The sequence below is a fragment of the Ochotona princeps genome, chromosome 13, assembly GCF_030435755.1.
Source record: "Ochotona princeps isolate mOchPri1 chromosome 13, mOchPri1.hap1, whole genome shotgun sequence".
NCBI lineage: Eukaryota > Metazoa > Chordata > Mammalia > Lagomorpha > Ochotonidae > Ochotona > Ochotona princeps.
In genome coordinates, this window is record NC_080844.1 from 62973089 (window position 1) to 62992173 (window position 19085).

General features: G+C 50.3%; 1 protein-coding gene across 1 annotated transcript in view; it reads left to right on the top strand.

The window, feature by feature from the left end:
- LOC101521453 (deleted in malignant brain tumors 1 protein) overlaps nt 1-19085 on the top strand; it is a 76900-nt gene that overhangs the window by 40250 nt on the left and 17565 nt on the right. Inside the window, exons 25-34 of the mRNA XM_058671100.1 lie at nt 746-899; nt 2377-2594; nt 3229-3540; nt 6069-6222; nt 7373-7590; nt 8104-8415; nt 9082-9113; nt 11846-12380; nt 13312-13356; nt 14174-14488. Of these exons, the coding sequence (XP_058527083.1) occupies nt 746-899; nt 2377-2594; nt 3229-3540; nt 6069-6222; nt 7373-7590; nt 8104-8415; nt 9082-9113; nt 11846-12380; nt 13312-13356; nt 14174-14488 (2295 nt within the window). The remainder of the gene's footprint in view (nt 1-745; nt 900-2376; nt 2595-3228; nt 3541-6068; nt 6223-7372; nt 7591-8103; nt 8416-9081; nt 9114-11845; nt 12381-13311; nt 13357-14173; nt 14489-19085) is intronic.

Below are 19085 nucleotides of genomic sequence, written 5' to 3' on the forward strand. Positions count from 1 at the left end.
GCAGTGACAGCTCAGGTGATTGGTTTCCTGCTATCAATGAAGGAGACTGGACCAAGCTTCCAGCTCCTGCCTTGGTCTGATGCAGGCATTCCTGGAGTGAATGTCATTCTCTCGGTATCTCTTTCCCTCCCTCCCTCCCTCTCAAATACACAAAATAAACATAGTGCTTCCTGAACACTCCACATGCACTGCATGCATTTGCCCAATTCCACTTCCTGTCTCGCTCATGGTCAACTGGACAGTCCTGCCTGTCCCCTGTGCCTTTTCCCTCCTCTCTGTGCTGGTCACCCAGAGGCACTGTCACTCACTCAGCCCAGCCACAGCTCAGTCTCACCCACCAGGACCCCTTTGCCTTTTGTGTTTTGCTTGTTGATGGCAATGGAATCCAGGACCCACAACTGGGAAACTGCAAAATACTTTTGGTCTTTCGTCTGTTCTCTCTTTTTTTTTCAAGATTTATTTATTTGAAAGGCAGAGTTCCAGAGTCAGAACTAGATCCCCTGTCCACTGGTTTACTTCCCACATGGCTACAATAGCCAGGGCTGGGCCATTCAGAAGTCAGGAACCAGGAACACCATCAGGGATGCCCACTTGCCTTCCTAGGTGCGTTATCAGGGACCTGGATCAAAAGCAGAGCATCTGGGAGAGAGGGACATGAAGTGCCCCTCCCGGGACTGGAATAACATACAGGTGGTGGCTTAACCCATTGCGCCTCAACACCAGCCCCTCTTGTCCTTTCCTACAGAAGGAAGCAGCTCTTGTGGTGGCGTGCTTTCCAGTATCTCTGGCTCCTTCTCCAGTCCTTGGTATCCTGCTAACTACCCCACCAGCGTGGAGTGTGTCTGGGTCATTCACATGGCTGAGACGTTCCTCATAGAATTGAGGGTCCCAAGCCTGCAGTAAGTGGCTTTGCCTTTCTCCACTCTGAAGTTAGTTTAGACGGGACTCCCTGCTTTTCCCAAAGAGGGCGCCTTTCCACGTGAGAACAATTGGTTGCCTGAGCCTGAAGAGCCCTGCGATCTCTGGGCTGTCTGCTCACACAAGCAGATGTCTTCTCCTGAGCGGCTCTGGCTAAATTCCTTCTGGGTGATGAGGAAAAAAGCTAATGTCAGGAACAGGCTGTATTTATCATGCATTCATTCAACACATTGATTGGTTGAACACAATTGAGAAGGAAGTCCAGAAAATTCTCAGGCTTAATAATTTGAAGCACAATGCCACGCTGCCACTTTTGGAAAACAGCACGGTTACAGCCTGTGCCCCTGTCACCGTATGGACATTTTTGCAACAAAGTTGTTTAATGTGTTGTCTAGAACCAGACAGAGCAAGTATACTTAGTGTTATTTAAACTTTGTTTCTTGAGGTCTAAACTGGGTACTATTTACACCGGTGGCTCTCAAAAAATGGGAGTGCGCACGTGTGGGAGTGAGCCTGGCTTCCTAGGAGTGTGGCTCCAGGAAGCTGTGATGGTCATGATGGGCGGATGCTCCTGCCATCTAGTGGCTAGATGCCAGACTTGCCGCTAGGAGTCCCGCAATGCCCCAGGAGGTTCACCCTTAAAAACCCAGCAAAGAACGACCCAGCGTTGAAAGTCCCTGCTTCCGTGAGTGCTCCGGAGATCTATGTCACGTTAAATGCAGGCTGATGCACTTTCACTGCATATTTGTTGAGCTCCTGATCCTGGCAGGGCCAGGCACAGATATGCTCTTAGAGAGACAAACAAGACTGGTAACAGCTCCAGCTGCTTGCAGGTGCCAGTCTATAAGGGAAGCTAGACAGAACTCTGATTGCCAGAAACTCCACAGGCAATGTGGCAATGTCTGCTGGTGAAAAACGTATCCATGTGTAGCAACTGGATCGAGTGAGAGGGAGTGAGAGGAGAGAAGGCAGCCTGGGGCTGGATGCCCGGGACAGTCTCTCGCACCACCCAGATTAGATGAACCAGGTCATGGAAGCCCTTGGTTTGGGTCAGGCCATTTGATTTATTGGTGGTAAGAATCCTTTGGCAGTTCCTACTCTGAGTCTCTTTGAGAATTTTCCTAACAAGACTGCTAGGAAAACTTTCTGCTACCCAGAGAGTAGGGGGACTTTATATCAAGAGTGGAGGACACTAAGAGGACCAGCATGGGAAGAGATCAAATCCAAGACACCAGGTGGGAGGCAGCTGGCATAGGCCAGGTGAGTGATGAGATCATGGCAGGCCTCAGGCAGCCACAGAAGGGCAAGGCCAGGCAGCAGCAGGGAGGTCCAGTGACAAGTTGGGAGCGGGACAGTATTGGTAGGAGGTGGCAGCAGGGGCTGCAGCTTATTCGGGATTCTTCTTAGAACATTGTGCAGGTTCCCTGGGGAACATGAATGCTGCCTTCCTCTTATCAGGTTAGAGGACGTCTACGGGTGCCCTTACGACTACATCGAGGTCTTCGACGGCCGGCAAACTGCTTCGCTCTCCATGGGCAAGTTCTGTGCCGGAGCGGAGCTCACCTTTCTTTCCTCTTCAAACATCATGACTACAGTATTCAGAAGTGACTCCATGGTCACCAACGTGGGGTTTTACGCCCTGTACAGTGCCATTGTGCAAGACGAGAAGCACAGTGGTGGGTATCCCAGCCGGTACATTGGAGGGAAGATGGGTCTCATCTGTACCTACTCCCTTTAAAAAAGAAGACGCTTTCTAATCTGACCTGATGAGTTTACCCCTACAAATGACATCCTAGGGACATCTCTGGTGACATTAATGGCCCTCCAGCCTCACCTCTCACCCAGGTTCTTCCACCCCTGGTCACTTCCTCCACCAAAGCATTAGGCTAAGGTCTCCTACCCTGAATGTGGCAGTGAAGGGCTCCAGGGAGAGCTCCTCCCTCTGCAAAGGGACTGTTCCTCCCAGAACAAAGCATCTCGGACTGTAACTACCCATCCCCTGCTCCCACACAAATCCAGACCTCCCAGGACCTGCTGCAGAACCTGAGGCACACCCCAGAGCTCTCAGAGACATGCGCACAGGGTGGCTGTGTGATTTGTCCTCTGGGACTGCTGGGAACTTAAAGAAGCCATCAAATGCTAACAGACATTCATCTCAGTCATACATTAGTGCAATTCTGGGCAAATCAGGACTCAAAGCCACCCTACTTCAAGTCCAGCATCCCGACACAGGGACATGTGTTCAAGGGCTGGAGAAGGCCTACCTAGGACAACTCCCCAGCTCAGAAACTCCTCGCTTCTGTCACCCAGGTATGTCCCTCCGACTGGTAGATGGCAACCACAGGTGTGAAGGTCGGGTGGAAGTCTCCTACAATGGCACCTGGGGCACCGTGTGTGATGATCACTGGGACCTGTCAGATGCCAAGGTGGTGTGCCAGCAGCTGGGCTGTGGGGAGGCTCTGTCAGCTCCACCTGAGAGCTACTTTAATGGAGGCACTGGCCACATCCTGCTGGACGACATGCAGTGCATGGGGGATGAGGCCAAGGTGTGGCAGTGCATGCACAATGGATGGTTCTCCCACAACTGCGGCCACCATGAGGATGCCAGTGCCATCTGCTCAGGTGAGTGAGTGCCCTGTGTGTGCGCGGGTGGCACAGAGGGGGGAGAGGGCAAGAATCCCACCAGCCTACGGCCTCTGGGAAATGCAGGTGGTGATTCAGAAAGGAACCCTCCGCCGCTGCCCCGGGGAGGGGGGGCGAGCCAGAGTTCTGAGTTAATTGGCTTAGAAGTCGGCTTCTTTCCTTTAAACTGTTGCATCTGAAAAATACTCTGAAGAGTTGGGATGAATTAGAGGGTCTGTGCTGCCAGACATCTCTTTCCTGGAATGGAATGCCGGGCCCTGGGACAGTGTCTTCTCTCCGGAGCATACGTAAGAGTTGGTGACCGATGAGAGGTTCACACAAAGATATAGCAGGTGCATTTGTATTCACCTGTATTCTTCACAACTTGTGATAAAGCAGAGACTATCGGCACTCTTGGTGAAGTGACCGTTGGTAAAGCAGCCATGGCACAGCCAGCATCACAGACAGCCAACGTCACAGGCAGGTCTAGACTCTGTCAGGTCCAGACTCAAGGGACTGTGGCCAGACCTCAGCAGCACGCTGCTGCTAAAGCTCATTCAGCCCAAAAACTGACCCCAATCCAATGACATTGTGTGTTTGAGCCCCAGGGAAAGCAAACTGCTCCCTCATCCAGTGGGCACCAAGGCAGGATGCTAATCTTGGAACCAACATGGTGGGTTTCTACATTATTTTCCTAGCTCTATAGAATAGCATAGGATGCTAAATCCTGGCAAAAAAAAAAATACAAAAAAGCACACAGTACTTCTTAAGTATCCTGTGACTGCCTTACTTAAGCCATTTCTTGGCCTCTGCCCTGTCTTTGATCCAGGTATCGACAGTGGTCCAGACGTGGCACCAACAGGTACTGCTCTTCTGTCTCACTAGGTGCCAGACCCCCAGTGTGTGTGACTGCCAGCTGTAGTTCAGTTCTGAAACCAGGGCACAATCACACAAGAGCAAGGCAGCCCGATGGAGTGGAGGGACAGCAGAGGGTGGGGAGAGATGTGGGAAGTAGAAGGGCTAGAATCACCCAGAATGCTCCCCGTGAGTCTGGGTCGGCTGAGGGGGAGACCACATACAGGGGTGGCTGTGCTGCGAGCATGGGGCAACCAGGAAGCAGGAACCCCACGTTAACTCTCCATAGAGCAACCCTGTCCATGCACTTGGCATGCAAATGCCCCAACTCTTGAGAAGTCACCCCTGTCTGTTGGGGCACTGTGAAATGATAGTTCTTGAGGGTCCATATTTTTTAGTATTTTGGGGGAGTTTCTGGACTTTTTCTTTGCACTTCCAAACGTCGCTGCTGGCAGCCCGTTCACAGGTCTGTGTAAGCCCTTTGGGGGTTGCATGTGCTTCAGTTTCAGTTGACCCTTGCTCTTTCTTCCTTTGATACGTGACACATGGCAAGGTGTGGTATAGATGAAGTCTCCACAAACTCCAGATGTGTTCAATGACCTTGGTCTTGATTTCAGTCAGTATTTGTACATAACTGGCAAATGGTAAACCCTGATGATTCAAAAACTTAAAGTTTTACTTGAGCAGGGAGCCATTTATGAAGTAGGAAGCTCCCGATTGGACTGGTTTGATACTCCACTGAGGTGGCACCAGGAGAAGGTTATTTATAGGGGATGCTGAAGCCAGGCAAAGAAAATATTTGATTGATTCAAGTGGGAAGTAGCTTTATTTGGATCCTTACTATGGAAAGCCCCTAGCTGGAGGCTAGTTCGTGATTTCTAACTCCTTATAACCATGGATACTGAGCAGAATCTCCCCATGGCTGTTAGATCAGTTCCACAACCTCCCTCCTTGTTCATCCTTTTAACAAGCGCGGATTGTTAAATACCAGCTGTTGAACAGCACTCTGTACTGGGAAGGGGTGCTTTGGTTTGCATTGTCTCCCGCACCCTTATCATTCAATTACACACTTCACCAACCCACGGGACACCTAACACTGCAAATGTGCCCTGCCATTAGCTCCCCACAGCAGGAGACACCACCATCTTCATCTGCTGGAGGTGTCAGGAGCGCCAGTGAGTCTCCCCAGGCGACTTCTGCAGATCAGGCATCCCTTACCTCTGTCCCCCCTCACCCCTTCTTTCTTTCTTTCTTTCTTTTTTTTTAGGATTTTTTTTTAACTAGAAAGCCAGATTTACAGAGAGAAGGGGATACAGACAGAAAGATCTTCCATCTGCTGGTTCACTCACCAAGTGGCCACAACAGCCAGAGCTAGCTGAGCCAATCTGAAGCCAGGAGCCAGGAGCTTCTTTTGGGTCTCCCACTGGAGTACAGGGCCCCAAGGCCATCCTCAACTGCTTTCCCAAGCCACAAGCACAGGGCTGGATGGGAAGTGGAGCAGCTTGGACGAGAACCAACACCCATATGGGATGCCGGCACTCAGAGGTGGAGGGTTAGCTAGTTGAACCATTGTGCTGGCCCCACACGCACCCCCTCCCGCTCCCTAACTCCACTGGAAACCCCTGCAGGGGGCCTGTGCCCTATCTGATGAAGTTCTTGGCTGTTTCTTACAGATGACAGTTTCCAGTGTGGCGGTTTGCTCACAAATGCTTCGGGCTCCTTCTCCAGTCCTTGGTATCCTATGAAATACCCCACCAACGTGGTATGCGCCTGGGATATACAAGTAGACAGCAGAGCTCATGTCAAGCTTACATTTCAAGTGGTAAAGTGAGTTGCTATTTCCTGACCTCACAATCATCTTCGCCCAACTATGCACATCAGTTTTGCTGTCTCTCCTCCCCTGCCCCCAGGAAGCTTCTGTATGTAGTTTTTACAAATGGGCTAGAGGACAGATGTCTAGCCTAGCGGTTAAGAGGATGGTTAGAGTGCCTGGATCCCCAATCAGAATGCCTGAAAGCCATGGCTGACTCCAGCTTCCTGCTAATGCAGACTCTTGGAGATCACAGTGATACTTCAAGTATGGGCTCCTGTTACTTCCTCGGGAGACCTGAATGGAGACGTGGTGCCTGGCCCAGCCCCAGCACTGCTCCAGGCCTCATAAAATAAACCAGTAGATGGAATTTCTCTCTCTGACTCTCTCTCTCTCCTTCTCAAATAAATCATTTTAAAAGATTTTATTTATTTATTTTACTTGAAAGTCAGAGCTACAAATGTGGGGGAGAAGATACAGAGAAAAAGATTTCCCATCCACTGGTCCACTCCCCAGATGGCCAGAGCTGGGCTGGTCCAGAGCCAAGAGCCAGGAGCTTTTTCTGGGCCTCTCACTTGAATACAGGAGCCCAAGGACCTGAGCCATCTTCCACCATTTTCCCAGGCCGTTAGCAGGGAGCTGGATCAGAAGTGGAGCAGCAGGGACAAGAACCAGTGCTCATATGGGATGCTGACACCACAAGTGGAGAATTAGCCTACCACACCACTGTGCCAGCCCCTCAAATAAATAATTTTTAAACATTTGTTAAGATGATAAGTTTAAAAATATTTGAGTTAGGCTTTGGAGGCTTATCATAATATACATCAAAATTTTAAACACACAGATCTCTTAACCCAGTCATTCCAGTTTCAGAAATTTGTTCTACAGTAAAATCTCATGGCAGCATTTCTGTAGTAGCCACTGTGGGATACAAGCTGCTTGTCCGTCAGTAGGGTGCCAGTTTATCATACACAGAATCTACTGTGTGATGCTTGGCAAGGAGAAAACCCACTTTCAATGTCTACAGGATCATCATTTCTTCCAACCCGTGTGAAGAGATGTAGGTTTCGGGTAGCTTTTCCTGAGCTTCTGGAGCCAATCTGGCATCACTTGCTGGACAGAAAACCCCGTGAGCATGGGTCTGAAACACGCTATCTCCTTTCATAGGATGGAAAATTTCTATGGCTGTCCATATGACTTCATTGAAATCTTTGATGGCCCACCAAGCGAGTCATTCTCCCTGGGGAAGTTCTGTTCTGGGATCACCCCAGTGTTTGTATCCTCTGCCAACCGCATGAGGGTGGTGTTCCACAGCGATGCCATCATCACCAACAGCGGTTTCCATGCCTCGTACGAGTCCCTGGTGCAAGATGAGAATGACACTGGTAGGTCCCTCATCATCTCAGTCCCTAGCCAAGGGAGAGTGCTGGATGGCCAGCTCAGGCGAGTGGGTACTGGAGATCCCCAAGGGGGCCTCTCATGCTCCTTGGGAGTCATGTGGCTTAGAGTGCTGGGATGAACCCTGGTACTGCCCTACAGGTGTGTTTGTATGGCTGAAGGTACTCAATGTGACCAGTGTTGGGCCTTGTTTTATTCGAAACTGTGTGTGGGTTTCCCTTTACTGACTTGAAGAAAGCTGTTCCACACCAGGGACAGAGGCTGAGTTGGCCTCTTGGTGGACTTGTCCCAGGCTTTCAGGGTCCTCCTTGACCTTTGTTGAATAGACAATTGATCCAATCTGGGGCAAAGCTTTCACTCACCCCTTTGCCCCTAAACCATCAAAGGCAAAGTGCTTCTCTACCCAGTGTCACCCCCTGAGAGTTAGAACCCCACCCATAGCACTGAGGAGAGCCCCGTGTGGCCTCCAGAGTGGTGACTGACTGCCTCTGCCTCCCCAGAGGTGGCCCTGAGGCTAGCCGATGGCAGCCACCAGTGCGAGGGCCGCGTGGAGCTGCACTACAACGGCACCTGGGGCACAGTGTGCGACGACAGCTGGGACCTGCGGGACGCCCAAGTGGTATGCTGGCAGCTGGGCTGTGGCGTGGCCCTGGCTGCCCCAGGACAGGCGCATTTCAGGCGAGGCCAGGGCCCCATTGCCCTGGACGATGTGGAGTGTATGGGGACAGAAGCCAGGCTATGGCAGTGCCTGCACAATGGCTGGTTTGCCCACAACTGTGGCCACCATGAAGATGCCAGCGCCATCTGCTCAGGTGGGTCCTGACCCTGAGCTGGGGGTGACCCTAAGCCAGAAGTGACAGCTAGGCTCTGGGAAGCACCTCCTTAGCTGCTCAGAGCGGCAGGAAATCCCCACAGTACTGTCCTGTTCCCCAAGGGCCAGCCCCTCAGAGGCCTGCACAATCCCTCCCAGCCACACTGCACTTGTCCTTGACTTCCCTGTAAGCTGACCTTTCTCTCCAGATCACACCTCTGGGAGCCATGCCTTTGCTTGGTCCCCAGCTTGACAGTTTGTGCCAGTTGAGTTTCTCCAAAGAGCTCCACAAGTTCCCATTTCACCCTTCTGGGTTTGGCTGGGAAGAAGCCAGTTAGTCTACCAGCCAGCCTAGCAAGGACAAAGGGCAGACTGGGATGGAGGGAAACAGTGAGGAGGAATGGGAGAGATGAATAAGACATTGGGGGCAGAATCAGTGTATTTGGGGGCAGCATTGCAGCACTGGGTTAAGCCAACACAACCCTGGCATTCTATGTTGGAGGACCGGTTAGAGTCCCAGCTGCTCCACTCCAATCCAGCTCCCTGCTAATGTGCCTGGGAAAGCAGCAGATAGCCCAAGCACCCGGGTCCCTGCCGCCCAGGTATGAGGCCTGGATGGAATTCTTTGATGGTTCACATGACCATGCCTTGGTTGTGTCTTCCACAGCCTCTCTACCATATTCCACACCGTTGGCTGCCGTGAGTCATCCAACCTCAGGTAACCTCCTGCACTGATGGACTGTAACTGACCTTGGCAGTTGCTGGCTGCAAGGTGCAAGGATAGGAGCCAGACAGCACGGCTGATCCTCCTGTGTCATCATGTGCCAGCCATGAAGCCTCCCCTCCAAAGCTCTGAACCACCCATGCCTTGTCTTAGCCTCTGCACGAGGCTAGGGAGAGTTACAGCACCTGCCTCCCAGGCTGTGTTGGGGTTCAGTAACCATGGCAGGGCCTTCCACTGAAATGCCTGCCTTTCTCTTCTGACCCCACCTTGTCTGAGGCCAGAGCTCTGGAGGGACTTGTCTGTGCACTGCTCTCTAGTGACAGACTTGTCAAGAGCAAAGCCGCTGGAAACAAAATGCTTTGGATGTTTGCTCCTGGCTTTGCTATTGGCCCAACAGTTGTTACATTTTAAATTCTGTCAGCTGCTCTTTCAAAACAGGTCTTTCAGAGTAAAGTCTGATAAATAAGGAAGGGTAAGGGCAAAAAAAAGAAAGGACCCCAGCCTTCAGAGGAAAAGCCAGATAGGGTGTACTGAAGAGCAGAGAAAGAATGCATTATTGATCTTAAACTATATCTGTGTTTCTCAAAATCTGCCAAGCACCATGCTTGGGTTTGCTTGAACTTGCTTGTAAGTACAGCAGCTGCCTTGTATTAAACCTTGCACTCACCGTGTGTCTGATGGAAAGGGCATGAGAGGGGGACCTGATTTTGAATCAGACCTGCCTGCAATTAACGCACAGGTGGAGGACCCACTGACAATTGACTGAGGGTTACATACATTTGACCTTAACTAAGATTTGTAATTTTCTTCTTTTGCTTTTTACCTGTCCTTAGCATCCGTTCTAAAGCTGACAGAGAGGCCCACTTCCACAGGTAATCCTGTCTTCTCCCTTCTGCTGTCCTCCCTTCATGGAGCTTTAGCTTGGAAACACTCAGATTACAGCCCGAGGAACTGTCTCTGCCCCTTGACCTCCCCAGCTGGCCAATGTGCCCCATCTCTTCCTTCTCCCAGCAGAAAGGAACACAGTGTGCCAGTTGCTGGTGGGATTGGCCAAGGAGTAGCCATGTCTTAGTCAACTGTAACCTAAAGAACAACTACTGAGTGGTCCCCAAAACAAAAATAAATGGAATACAGGGGAGGGGGGTCGATTTGTTGCCTGCTATCATCCTTGCACTTTTCCCAGGAAGTGGCTGGCTTTTCTGGCATCTATTTAGGAGTGGCCTTCCCTGGGGCCATTCTTTGGAGTGTCCACTGGCATCTGACTTGAGGCAGTGTGAGAGCCAACTCCTGGGGCACCATTTGGAATGACAGCTGGTTTCTTGGAGGTCGCCCTGAGCTCCAGGCTCTTCCACCCTTCTGAACAATCAGGGCCCAGGGCTGAGACTCCTTCGCAGGGTGGAGGTGGGGGGTTGCATCTCACCCACCTGGGGATCCTGCTGCATACCCAGAAAAGGCTGTTCTGGGTGTTAAGAGGTTAATGCACTGTTTCTTCCCACATGTGATTCCAGCCCTTGACCCAAGATGGCCATTTACATTAGCCTTGGCAAGTCCAAAAGGGCAGGAAGGGCTGAAGGCGGGAAGGGCTGGAGTCAGGAGGAGCTGGAGGCAGGAGGGGCTGGGTCAAGAGGGGTTGGGGCAAGAGGGGCTGGAGCAGGAGGGCTGGGGCAGGAGGGGCTGGGGCAAGAGGGGCTGGGGCAGGAGGGGCTGGAGGCAGGAGGAGGTGTTGGGGCAGGAAGGGTTGGGAATAGGAGGGGCTGGAGGCAGGAGGGGCTGAGAGCAGGAGCTGCTGCTCCACCCACAGCCCTACTTGGGACCCAGCTTTAACCACTGAAGTTTGTCGTGATAGGATGCAGCCTGCGCACAGGAACCATGTCTGCACAGTCCTTATGTAAATTTGGTTTCTTTCGTGCTCTTGTTCTCAATCAGAATGATGTGCTTCTATGCGTGAGCCACCATCACCTTGTCTGATTAGAGCCTGCGTGGGGTTAGCCTGAGGCCCGCTGGTGTTATAGAGGAGACGCCACTTCACTGTGTGTGTTTAGAATGCATTTAGGCTAACTAACTTCTTTCTCACTTGCACAGTTTCTTCGACTCATGCGGAGCAGCCACACGTTTTCCATCCAATAGGTACTTTTGCATTCTTACCTTTTCTGATGTTTTTGTGAGCCTGGGATCCCCTTGTTTGTGGTCAACAGAAAAGCAGCTGGCCTCATTTTTGGGACTCGGCGGGGAATGGAGTAAAAGCTGTGCAGATTGAAGGAAGCAGGACACACAGTTCATTCTCCTGAGCTGGGGATCCTCACACAAATACCCCGCTTCAATAACACTGTCACACAGCTGCAGCGGGGTGCAGCCCTCTAGTGGGGACCCCATGACCCAGCCCTGTCACTGGAGCTTCAGAACCCAGGAGCCAGTGTCACCTGCTTCACTGGCCTTGGCCAGGCCCTCCCTGCAGCTAAGCTGCTGGATCTTCCTCTGCCTGATTGTCCAACCTCCAACCACCTCTTGTCATCTCCCAGTAGAATGTTCCAGATTCAAGAGCAGTAGATCTAATTCTGTTCTGATAATCTCATGACATTCTTTGGGAGACCTGAGTGAGAAGGGCACAGTCAGCTGCAGGCATGCAGGCTGCATGGTTCTGAACTGTTAGAGAAACAGAATGCAAGCTGACAGCAAATGAGAGAAACAGTAGAACCCTACCTCTGAGGCCCAGAGAGCACCTGGAAAGAGAAGCACGGACGAATGGATCAGTGTTAAACGTCAGGTAGAAAGAGCTGGTGCCTTTGGCTCTGTGTGCTATGCCCCTGTGGGCTTATCCACCCCAATAGCAGGTGGCAGAGGGGGCTCGAACTCTGCAGCTAAAAGTACTATCTCGTGGAAGAATGGGAAGACCCCTTTCAAATCCCCTTGGCTCTTGACTTCTACAGACCTGCCCGTGGTGAGACTAGCCGATGGGAAGAACAGGTACCAGGGGCGCGTGGAGATCCACCATGGTAGCACCTGGGGCACGGTGTGTGATGATCTCTGGGACCTACCTGCTGCCCAGGTGGTATGCCAGCAGCTGGGCTGTGGGTTGGCCCTGGCGGCTCCCAGAAGCAGTCTGTTTGGTGATGGCTCCGGCCCCATTTTTCTGGATGATGTGAGGTGCACAGGCAACGAGAGCAGCCTGGGGCAGTGCCGCCACCTGGGCCTGTCTGTCCATAACTGCGGCCACCACGAGGATGCCGGGGCCATCTGCTCAGGTACTTGCCCTTCTCGATGCCAGCTTTCCCTACCATGCAGCAGAAGCAGCACCCAGTACCCACCCTCCCCCGCCTATGGGCCCAAGTAGGGTGAATGAGTCGTCCTGCAATGCCCAGAACTGTCCTGCTTTTAACACTGCACATTCCGAGTCCTGAGACTCCTGTGGACTCAGATGATCCAGGATTTGTTCTCCCTAGGATCAGTGGAGGAAGGTCCCCTGCTCCATATCTCAGCATCTTCTCCCCGGCCCCAGGAGAGATCTGTAAGCAGAACACCCCTCAACCAGGAGTTGTGTTTCTGCTCCGGGGCAGCCAGGAATGGTTGCTTATGTGTTTTAACATCAAGGTAAAGGTGAAGATCACACTTATTTTGGGAAGCTACTTCTCAGAACCCCTGTTCTGCTTGTGACCTGGACTGACCCCATTGTACAAGGCACTCCATGCAGCCACTCAAAGAAGTTGAATGGAAATGCCTTTTGTCACTAAACAACTGTGTGCCCCAAATATTCATGACTTCCCATCCCATGAATATTTCTGTTCCACTTCAACATTGTATCGGTTCTCTTTAATCTGAAAATTGAGTGTTTGATGTTTCAAATAATCCTGATGTATCAGGATAAAAACTCAGTTGAAACTGCATCAAACACTCCTCTTCCAGTGCCTCGTGACTAATCTCCCAAAAGGTGCCCAAGACACCTCCGGGTAGAGCTGACGGAGGGGCATCTGAGGAGCAGCGGAAGAGCATGGTCTCACCAGGCCAGGGAGAGGTGGCTGGTGTGGACGTAATGTTCTGCAATGCAGTGCTCCCCATGTTGGTGCTGCCCTTTCCAGAATGTTCTGAACCCCCCTCTGCTCACTCAGCCTGTGTTCCATCAGGAGTTTTGCCAGCATTCGCCTCCACTCACACAGCACCTTGGGTTTTCTCTTTCAGCAATTGGGGTGATGCCAGTGTCAGCAGAATCCACTCCCGCAGTTGGTAATGTTTGCCTCTGGTTATCCCATCCATCCTTCTAGGGGCTCCCTGAGCTTACAGCCAGTTTTGCAGGTACTAGCCTACATTCATACATCGCACAAGACAGAGACAGTTCAGACTTGATGCAGAGGGAGAGGTGATGAGCAGCACTGCCTGGTGCTTGTCTCTGGTTTTTCTTCATTTTTGAATCTATTTATTTTTATTGGAAAGAGGTTTGCAGAGAGAAGAGAAAGAGAGAGATCAAAATGACCACATGGCCAGAGCTGAGTCAATCCCAGGAGTTTCTTCTGGGTCTTTCACACAGGTGCAGGGTCCCAAGGCTCTGAACTGTCCTCTACTGCTTTCCCCAGCCACAAGCAAGCAGGTGGATGGGAAATGGAGCAGCCAGGACATGAGCCGGTGCCCAAATAAGATCCCAATGCTTGCAAGGGAAGGTTTCACTAATTGAGCCATAATATTGAGTCCCTTGTCTCTGGTTCTTAAAAATATTTCTGACTTTGAACTTGTGCCTAGTGGCAGGTGTTGCCAAGAGGAGAGCAGGAAAAACTGAATGTGACATAACTCGATGCTACTGCCCATTAATTTGATGGCTTGGCTCCAAAATAAGCATTTATTCTCATCCTTATAATGGAAATGATGTAAAGTCAGAAATGGCCCAGAAAGGCTGGGCACTGTGTTTATAAGTGCTAAGTCCCAGGTAACCCAGAAGAAAGAATTACTAGACCTCTAGAATTTGGGGTGTATCATGTTGCAAACTAAAGCAGGGTCCTCCTAGACATCGCCCACCTCACTCCAGTCCTAACCTGTGGGTCTTCTCCAGACTTGCCCGTCATCAGGCTGGTGGATGGGAGCAGCCCATGTGAAGGGCGCGTGGAAGTCTACCACAATAGCACATGGGGCACCGTGTGTGATGACCTCTGGGATATCAGTGCTGCCCATGTGGTGTGCCGGCAACTGGGCTGCGGGGAAGGCGTCAGTGCGCTAGGACATGGCCACTTCGGGGACGGCGTAGGTAGCATCCTCCTGGACGACGTGCAGTGTCAGGGCAACGAGACCTCACTGAGCCAGTGCCGCCACCTGGGCCTGTCCGTGCACAACTGTGGCCACCACGAGGACGCTGGGGTCATCTGCTCAGGTACTCACTCCCAGCTTTCTCCTTAGGCTGCCAGGACCAAGCCCCTTGGTGAGAACCTGGAAATGAACACGGAATAATCTTGGGTCCTAATGAGGTCACCAAATACATGCCCATGGGTGGTCAGTCTCTGCATTCTGAGGCTCAGTGGGACAACAGATACAGAGTCCACCCTCAGCCACTCCATTCCACCTTCTACCTTGACCTTGGACCCAGGAGACCCCCCTGCTCATTCTCAGCCTAAACTATGCCAATCTACCCTGTGCTTGACTCAGAACTGTGAATTCCCCAGAGAGCCTGCAGGCTCTGCCATCCCTAGGGAGTCGCCTGCTCTGTCTCTTGCTGCCACTGGGTAACTGCTGTTCCTAATTTCCATCCCCAGATGGTCTGTTTTGAGCTTTAAAGCTGACTGTGTTGCATTGTTGGCTCCTCTATTCCTCAACATTGTTTCCTTTTGGCCTTTGCGGTTGGAGATCCCTTTCTGTCTTGTTTTCAAGTCAGCCCAATTTGTGTATTATGTTTTCTCTTGCTAATACCAGATGAGTCCAGCAGTTTGGCACAGCAGGTTAAGCCAGCCCTCAATGATGTGTCCCCTATAGGTGCTAGTTTGAGCCCAGGATGCTCCATTTTGAGCTAGGTCTCTGCTAATGCACCAGGGAAGGCAGTGGGTTATGGCACAAGTTCCTGAGCCCCTGCCTCCTGCTTAGGAGGCCTGCTTAAGCCTGGGCCAACCCTGGCAGTTGCAGCCATTTAGGGAGTGAGCCAGTGGATGAAAGATCTATTTTTCTTTCTCTTAAATATATGTATGAATAAATACATTTTTAGATAGAAATGAGTTTTTAAGAAAATAAGTGAATGTTGAATCAGGGGACATAACAGCAGTTACTATGTTAGCACTTTTCCACAGTACTAGACAACTTGGTATTGTCATAAAACTAGTTTGGTCAAAATGAGTAGTCACTGCCCAGGACATCAACAAGCCAGCCTTGGTCTCTTGGGGTGGGGGGCTGTTCCCATCACCAGTGAAGGTCACCCTCTTCCTGCCCCCATGTGTCCCTGTCTCTATTTCTTAGTTCTAGCTTCACATTTCAGAAGTTGTTTGCATCCATTTTAATGTACTCAAGGTACAAATTTTGCAAACGCAGAAGTGTCTTCTAAATGCCTGTTTATTCTACAATTTCAGCATCGGCCATGGCAGTGACCATGACACCTGGTAATTTTGTTTTCCTTCTTGCTTTTCATGAAAGAAATATGTCTAGATCACCTTGCATGTGATTAGGGTTGCAGTTCATATCCCATAGAAAACTAAACACTAAACTCATATCAAACTAGAGGCGGTGTTTCTGCACTCATGGACTGAAACAGGGCATTGAACAGATTGGGTGAGGTGCAGTATTTCTAGTTACCTAGTTCCCTTCCCGATGCCTCAGGTGGTGTCTGAGGTCATAGTTAATGCTCTGGCTTTTCTTACATTCTTATCAGTGCCCACAAAACCCTTATAGGGCTTCAGACAGCTTGCATAAAGCTACTCATCAAGTCTGCATTTTCACAGGAGAATGGGGCATCAAACACATCTTCCAAGTAGAACACTAAGCCAGGGACATGCAAACTTTGGTAAAGGATTCTCATAGCTAAATAAGTTGGGGACTAGAATATCCCTCCCTCAAATAGTCTCTCAGCATGTTAGAGTTACTGATGGACCCTGTGGTCAGGGATCTTTTAATATTTGTTTTAACCAGGGTTTTTTTTTTAACTTCTTGGCCACTGAAACCTAAGTGGACATGTAGCATTGCAGGATTTGGACCCAGAGCATCTGGGGTTATGCCGTGGCTCCAGCCCTGACCAGTTCAATGATGTGACCATGTCCCCTCACTTGAAGAACCTCCGGCTATTCATTTGTGGGACAGGAGGATAGAAAACAGACACCTTGTCCTGGGGACCCAGGGTCCACACAGTGCAGTACACATGAGGGAGCCTGGGAGTCTCACTATCCCAAGGGGGTAGTGTGTGCTGCCACATACCAAGACCTGACTTGGCTCTTGAATGTCAACAACTGCTTGTCCTTTCACAGGTCCCTGCTTCTGCACACTCTGGGAGTCATCCCAGGGCTTGCGTTGAACTTATGTGGCTGAAAATGGTGCAGGAGAAATATTGTCTCACTCACCTCAGGTCACCCCAATTCCAGTTTTTCTCTAATCTCAAGCTTGGTAGAAACTAACCTCTAGGGAAAATGAGACATCGAGATGCATCCTGTCTTTGGTTGGCTCTGTGAAACTGGCTCAGCAGGCCTTCTTGGCAAGGATGAGTTAGATATGGCATCAGCACAGTGTAGCCTTCAGCAAGAACTGGAAGAAGCCACATCATGAGCCTTATATGAGGAGCCCCTGGGCCAGCTCTAACCCCTCAGTGGGCTTGGATTCAGATAACCCAGTTTTTTCCATGCTTGTTTACATGATTTATAATTCAACATTTTAAACATGGGAACTTTCACACAAGAATGTAGGTTTCCAGCTTTAACTAAAAATTCTGAGAACAGTTCATGGTGGCATAGGAACCAATTCCTGAGATGAACAACAAAGAATGTCCCCGCCTTGTGTGGGCACAAACTCTCCCATTTCTCCTGACCTGTGCCATGCAGGTTGAGACTTGCAGATATCTCTGTTTACATGTGTGGTGCTCCACCTGCAACATAGCTGGAGAGCTTATGAAAAAGCAGTTCCGAGTTAGACATCCCAGAAGTGTGCCTTTCCACCAAGATGTTGGACCAGCCCTGGAGACAGCAGCAGCTGAAGCTCAGATACATGGAGAGTTGTCCGGTGACACCTGCTGTGTCACACAGGTAGCAGGAACACAGTCCAGATCTGCTGGTACCAGCCCTGTGCACTGTCTTGCTTGACAATTCTTTCCCTTGGCTAATGAAATAGAACTGAAACATCAAATAGGAACAGAGCATAATCACGTAGAAGTGTAACTGTGGTGTGGTTTACAGGGATTTTTGTGAAAATTCTTCACTGATGAATTTGAGAAGGATGGTGTTTACTTACAATTTTTTCCTTTGTTTGCACAGATCCTGCCTCCTTAACAGACACAGATTTGACAATTATGCCTGGTAACAATTTTTTCCTGACCTAAAAAATGTTACTGCATGGAAAGTCTGCTGAGACAATGTGTTTATGCCCCAAACTGGTCCAGGAGTCCTGTGCTGGGTTAATCCCTTAGAAAACAGACTAGAACCCAGAAGTAAACAGCAAGGGTCTCTATGCAGCCAAATTAAACCACTCCCCACCCTAACCCCGACTCTGACCCCACCCAAGCTCATGCAAAGCAGTTGGATTCACAGCAGGTGTTTCAGAATCTGTTACTGAGTCTGCTGTTCCTGGTTTCAGCACACACCTAATGGTTAGCTTCCCATTGACTGTGCGCTAAGAGAAATGGTGACCCAGCCAGGTCTTCATGAAGGTGGCAGGGGTCCGAGCACTTGTGCCACCTTCAGCACATTCCCAGGAGCACTAACAGGAAGCCAGATTGGAAGCTAAGCAGCTGGGACTTTAACTGGTGCCTGTATGGGATGCCAGCTTTAACCTTCTTCACCATGCCACTCCCATTCTAAATGTAGCAAAAACATTCACTTACTTCAATATGCTTTGATATATGACATCCCAGAACAACAATCATATTCTTCCTAGTGAGTCTGAATCATGTAACTAAAATCTAATTGATATCTGAAGTAGACATTGTGGCAGATCTGGTTAAGCCACCATCTGCAACACCAGCATCCCAATATGAGTTTCAGTTTGAGTCCCAGATGCTCCACTTCTGGTCCAGCTCATTGTTAACGTGCTTGGGAGAACAGTGGAAGATGGTCCAAGTGCTTGAGCCCTAACACCCACGGGGTAGACCTGCATGAAACTCCAGCCTCCCAGCATTGGCCCAGCCCACCCCTGGTCCTCTCACGCTCTCTGTAACTTTGCTTTCAAATAAATCTGACCAATACGTCCTGTTTAAAGGATGGAAAAGTATGTTTCATTCTAGGAAGGCAATTCCATGTATAATATGACACTGCATGTGGGTTTACTTTAAAGATTTATATGAAAGATTTTACAGAGAGAGGAGAGATAGAGAATACCTTCCATTTGCCGATTCATTCCCCAAATGGCCACAATAGCCTGAATGGAGCTGATTCAAACTGGCAGCTAGAAACCTCTTCTAGATCCCAAAAAAGGTGCAAGGTCCAAGGACTTGGGCCATCCTCTGCTGGTTTCCTAGACCATGAGCAAGGAGCTGCATCAGAAGTAGAGCAGTTGGGTGTGATGGCTCAATGGCTCAATAGCTAAATCCTTACCTTCGGAGTGTCAGCATCCTGTATAGGCACTGGTTTGTGTCCTGGCTGCCCCCACTTCCCATCCAGTTCCCGGCTTACTGCCTGGAAAAGCAGTGGAGAATGGCCAAAGCCTTGGTGTCCTGCACCATGAGCGAGACCCAGAAGAAGCTCCTGGCTCTTGGCTTTGAATCGGCTTAGCTGTGGCCATTGTGACCATTTGGAGTGTGAACCAGTGGATGGAAGATCTTTCTCTCTGTCTCTCCTTCTCTCTGTAAATCT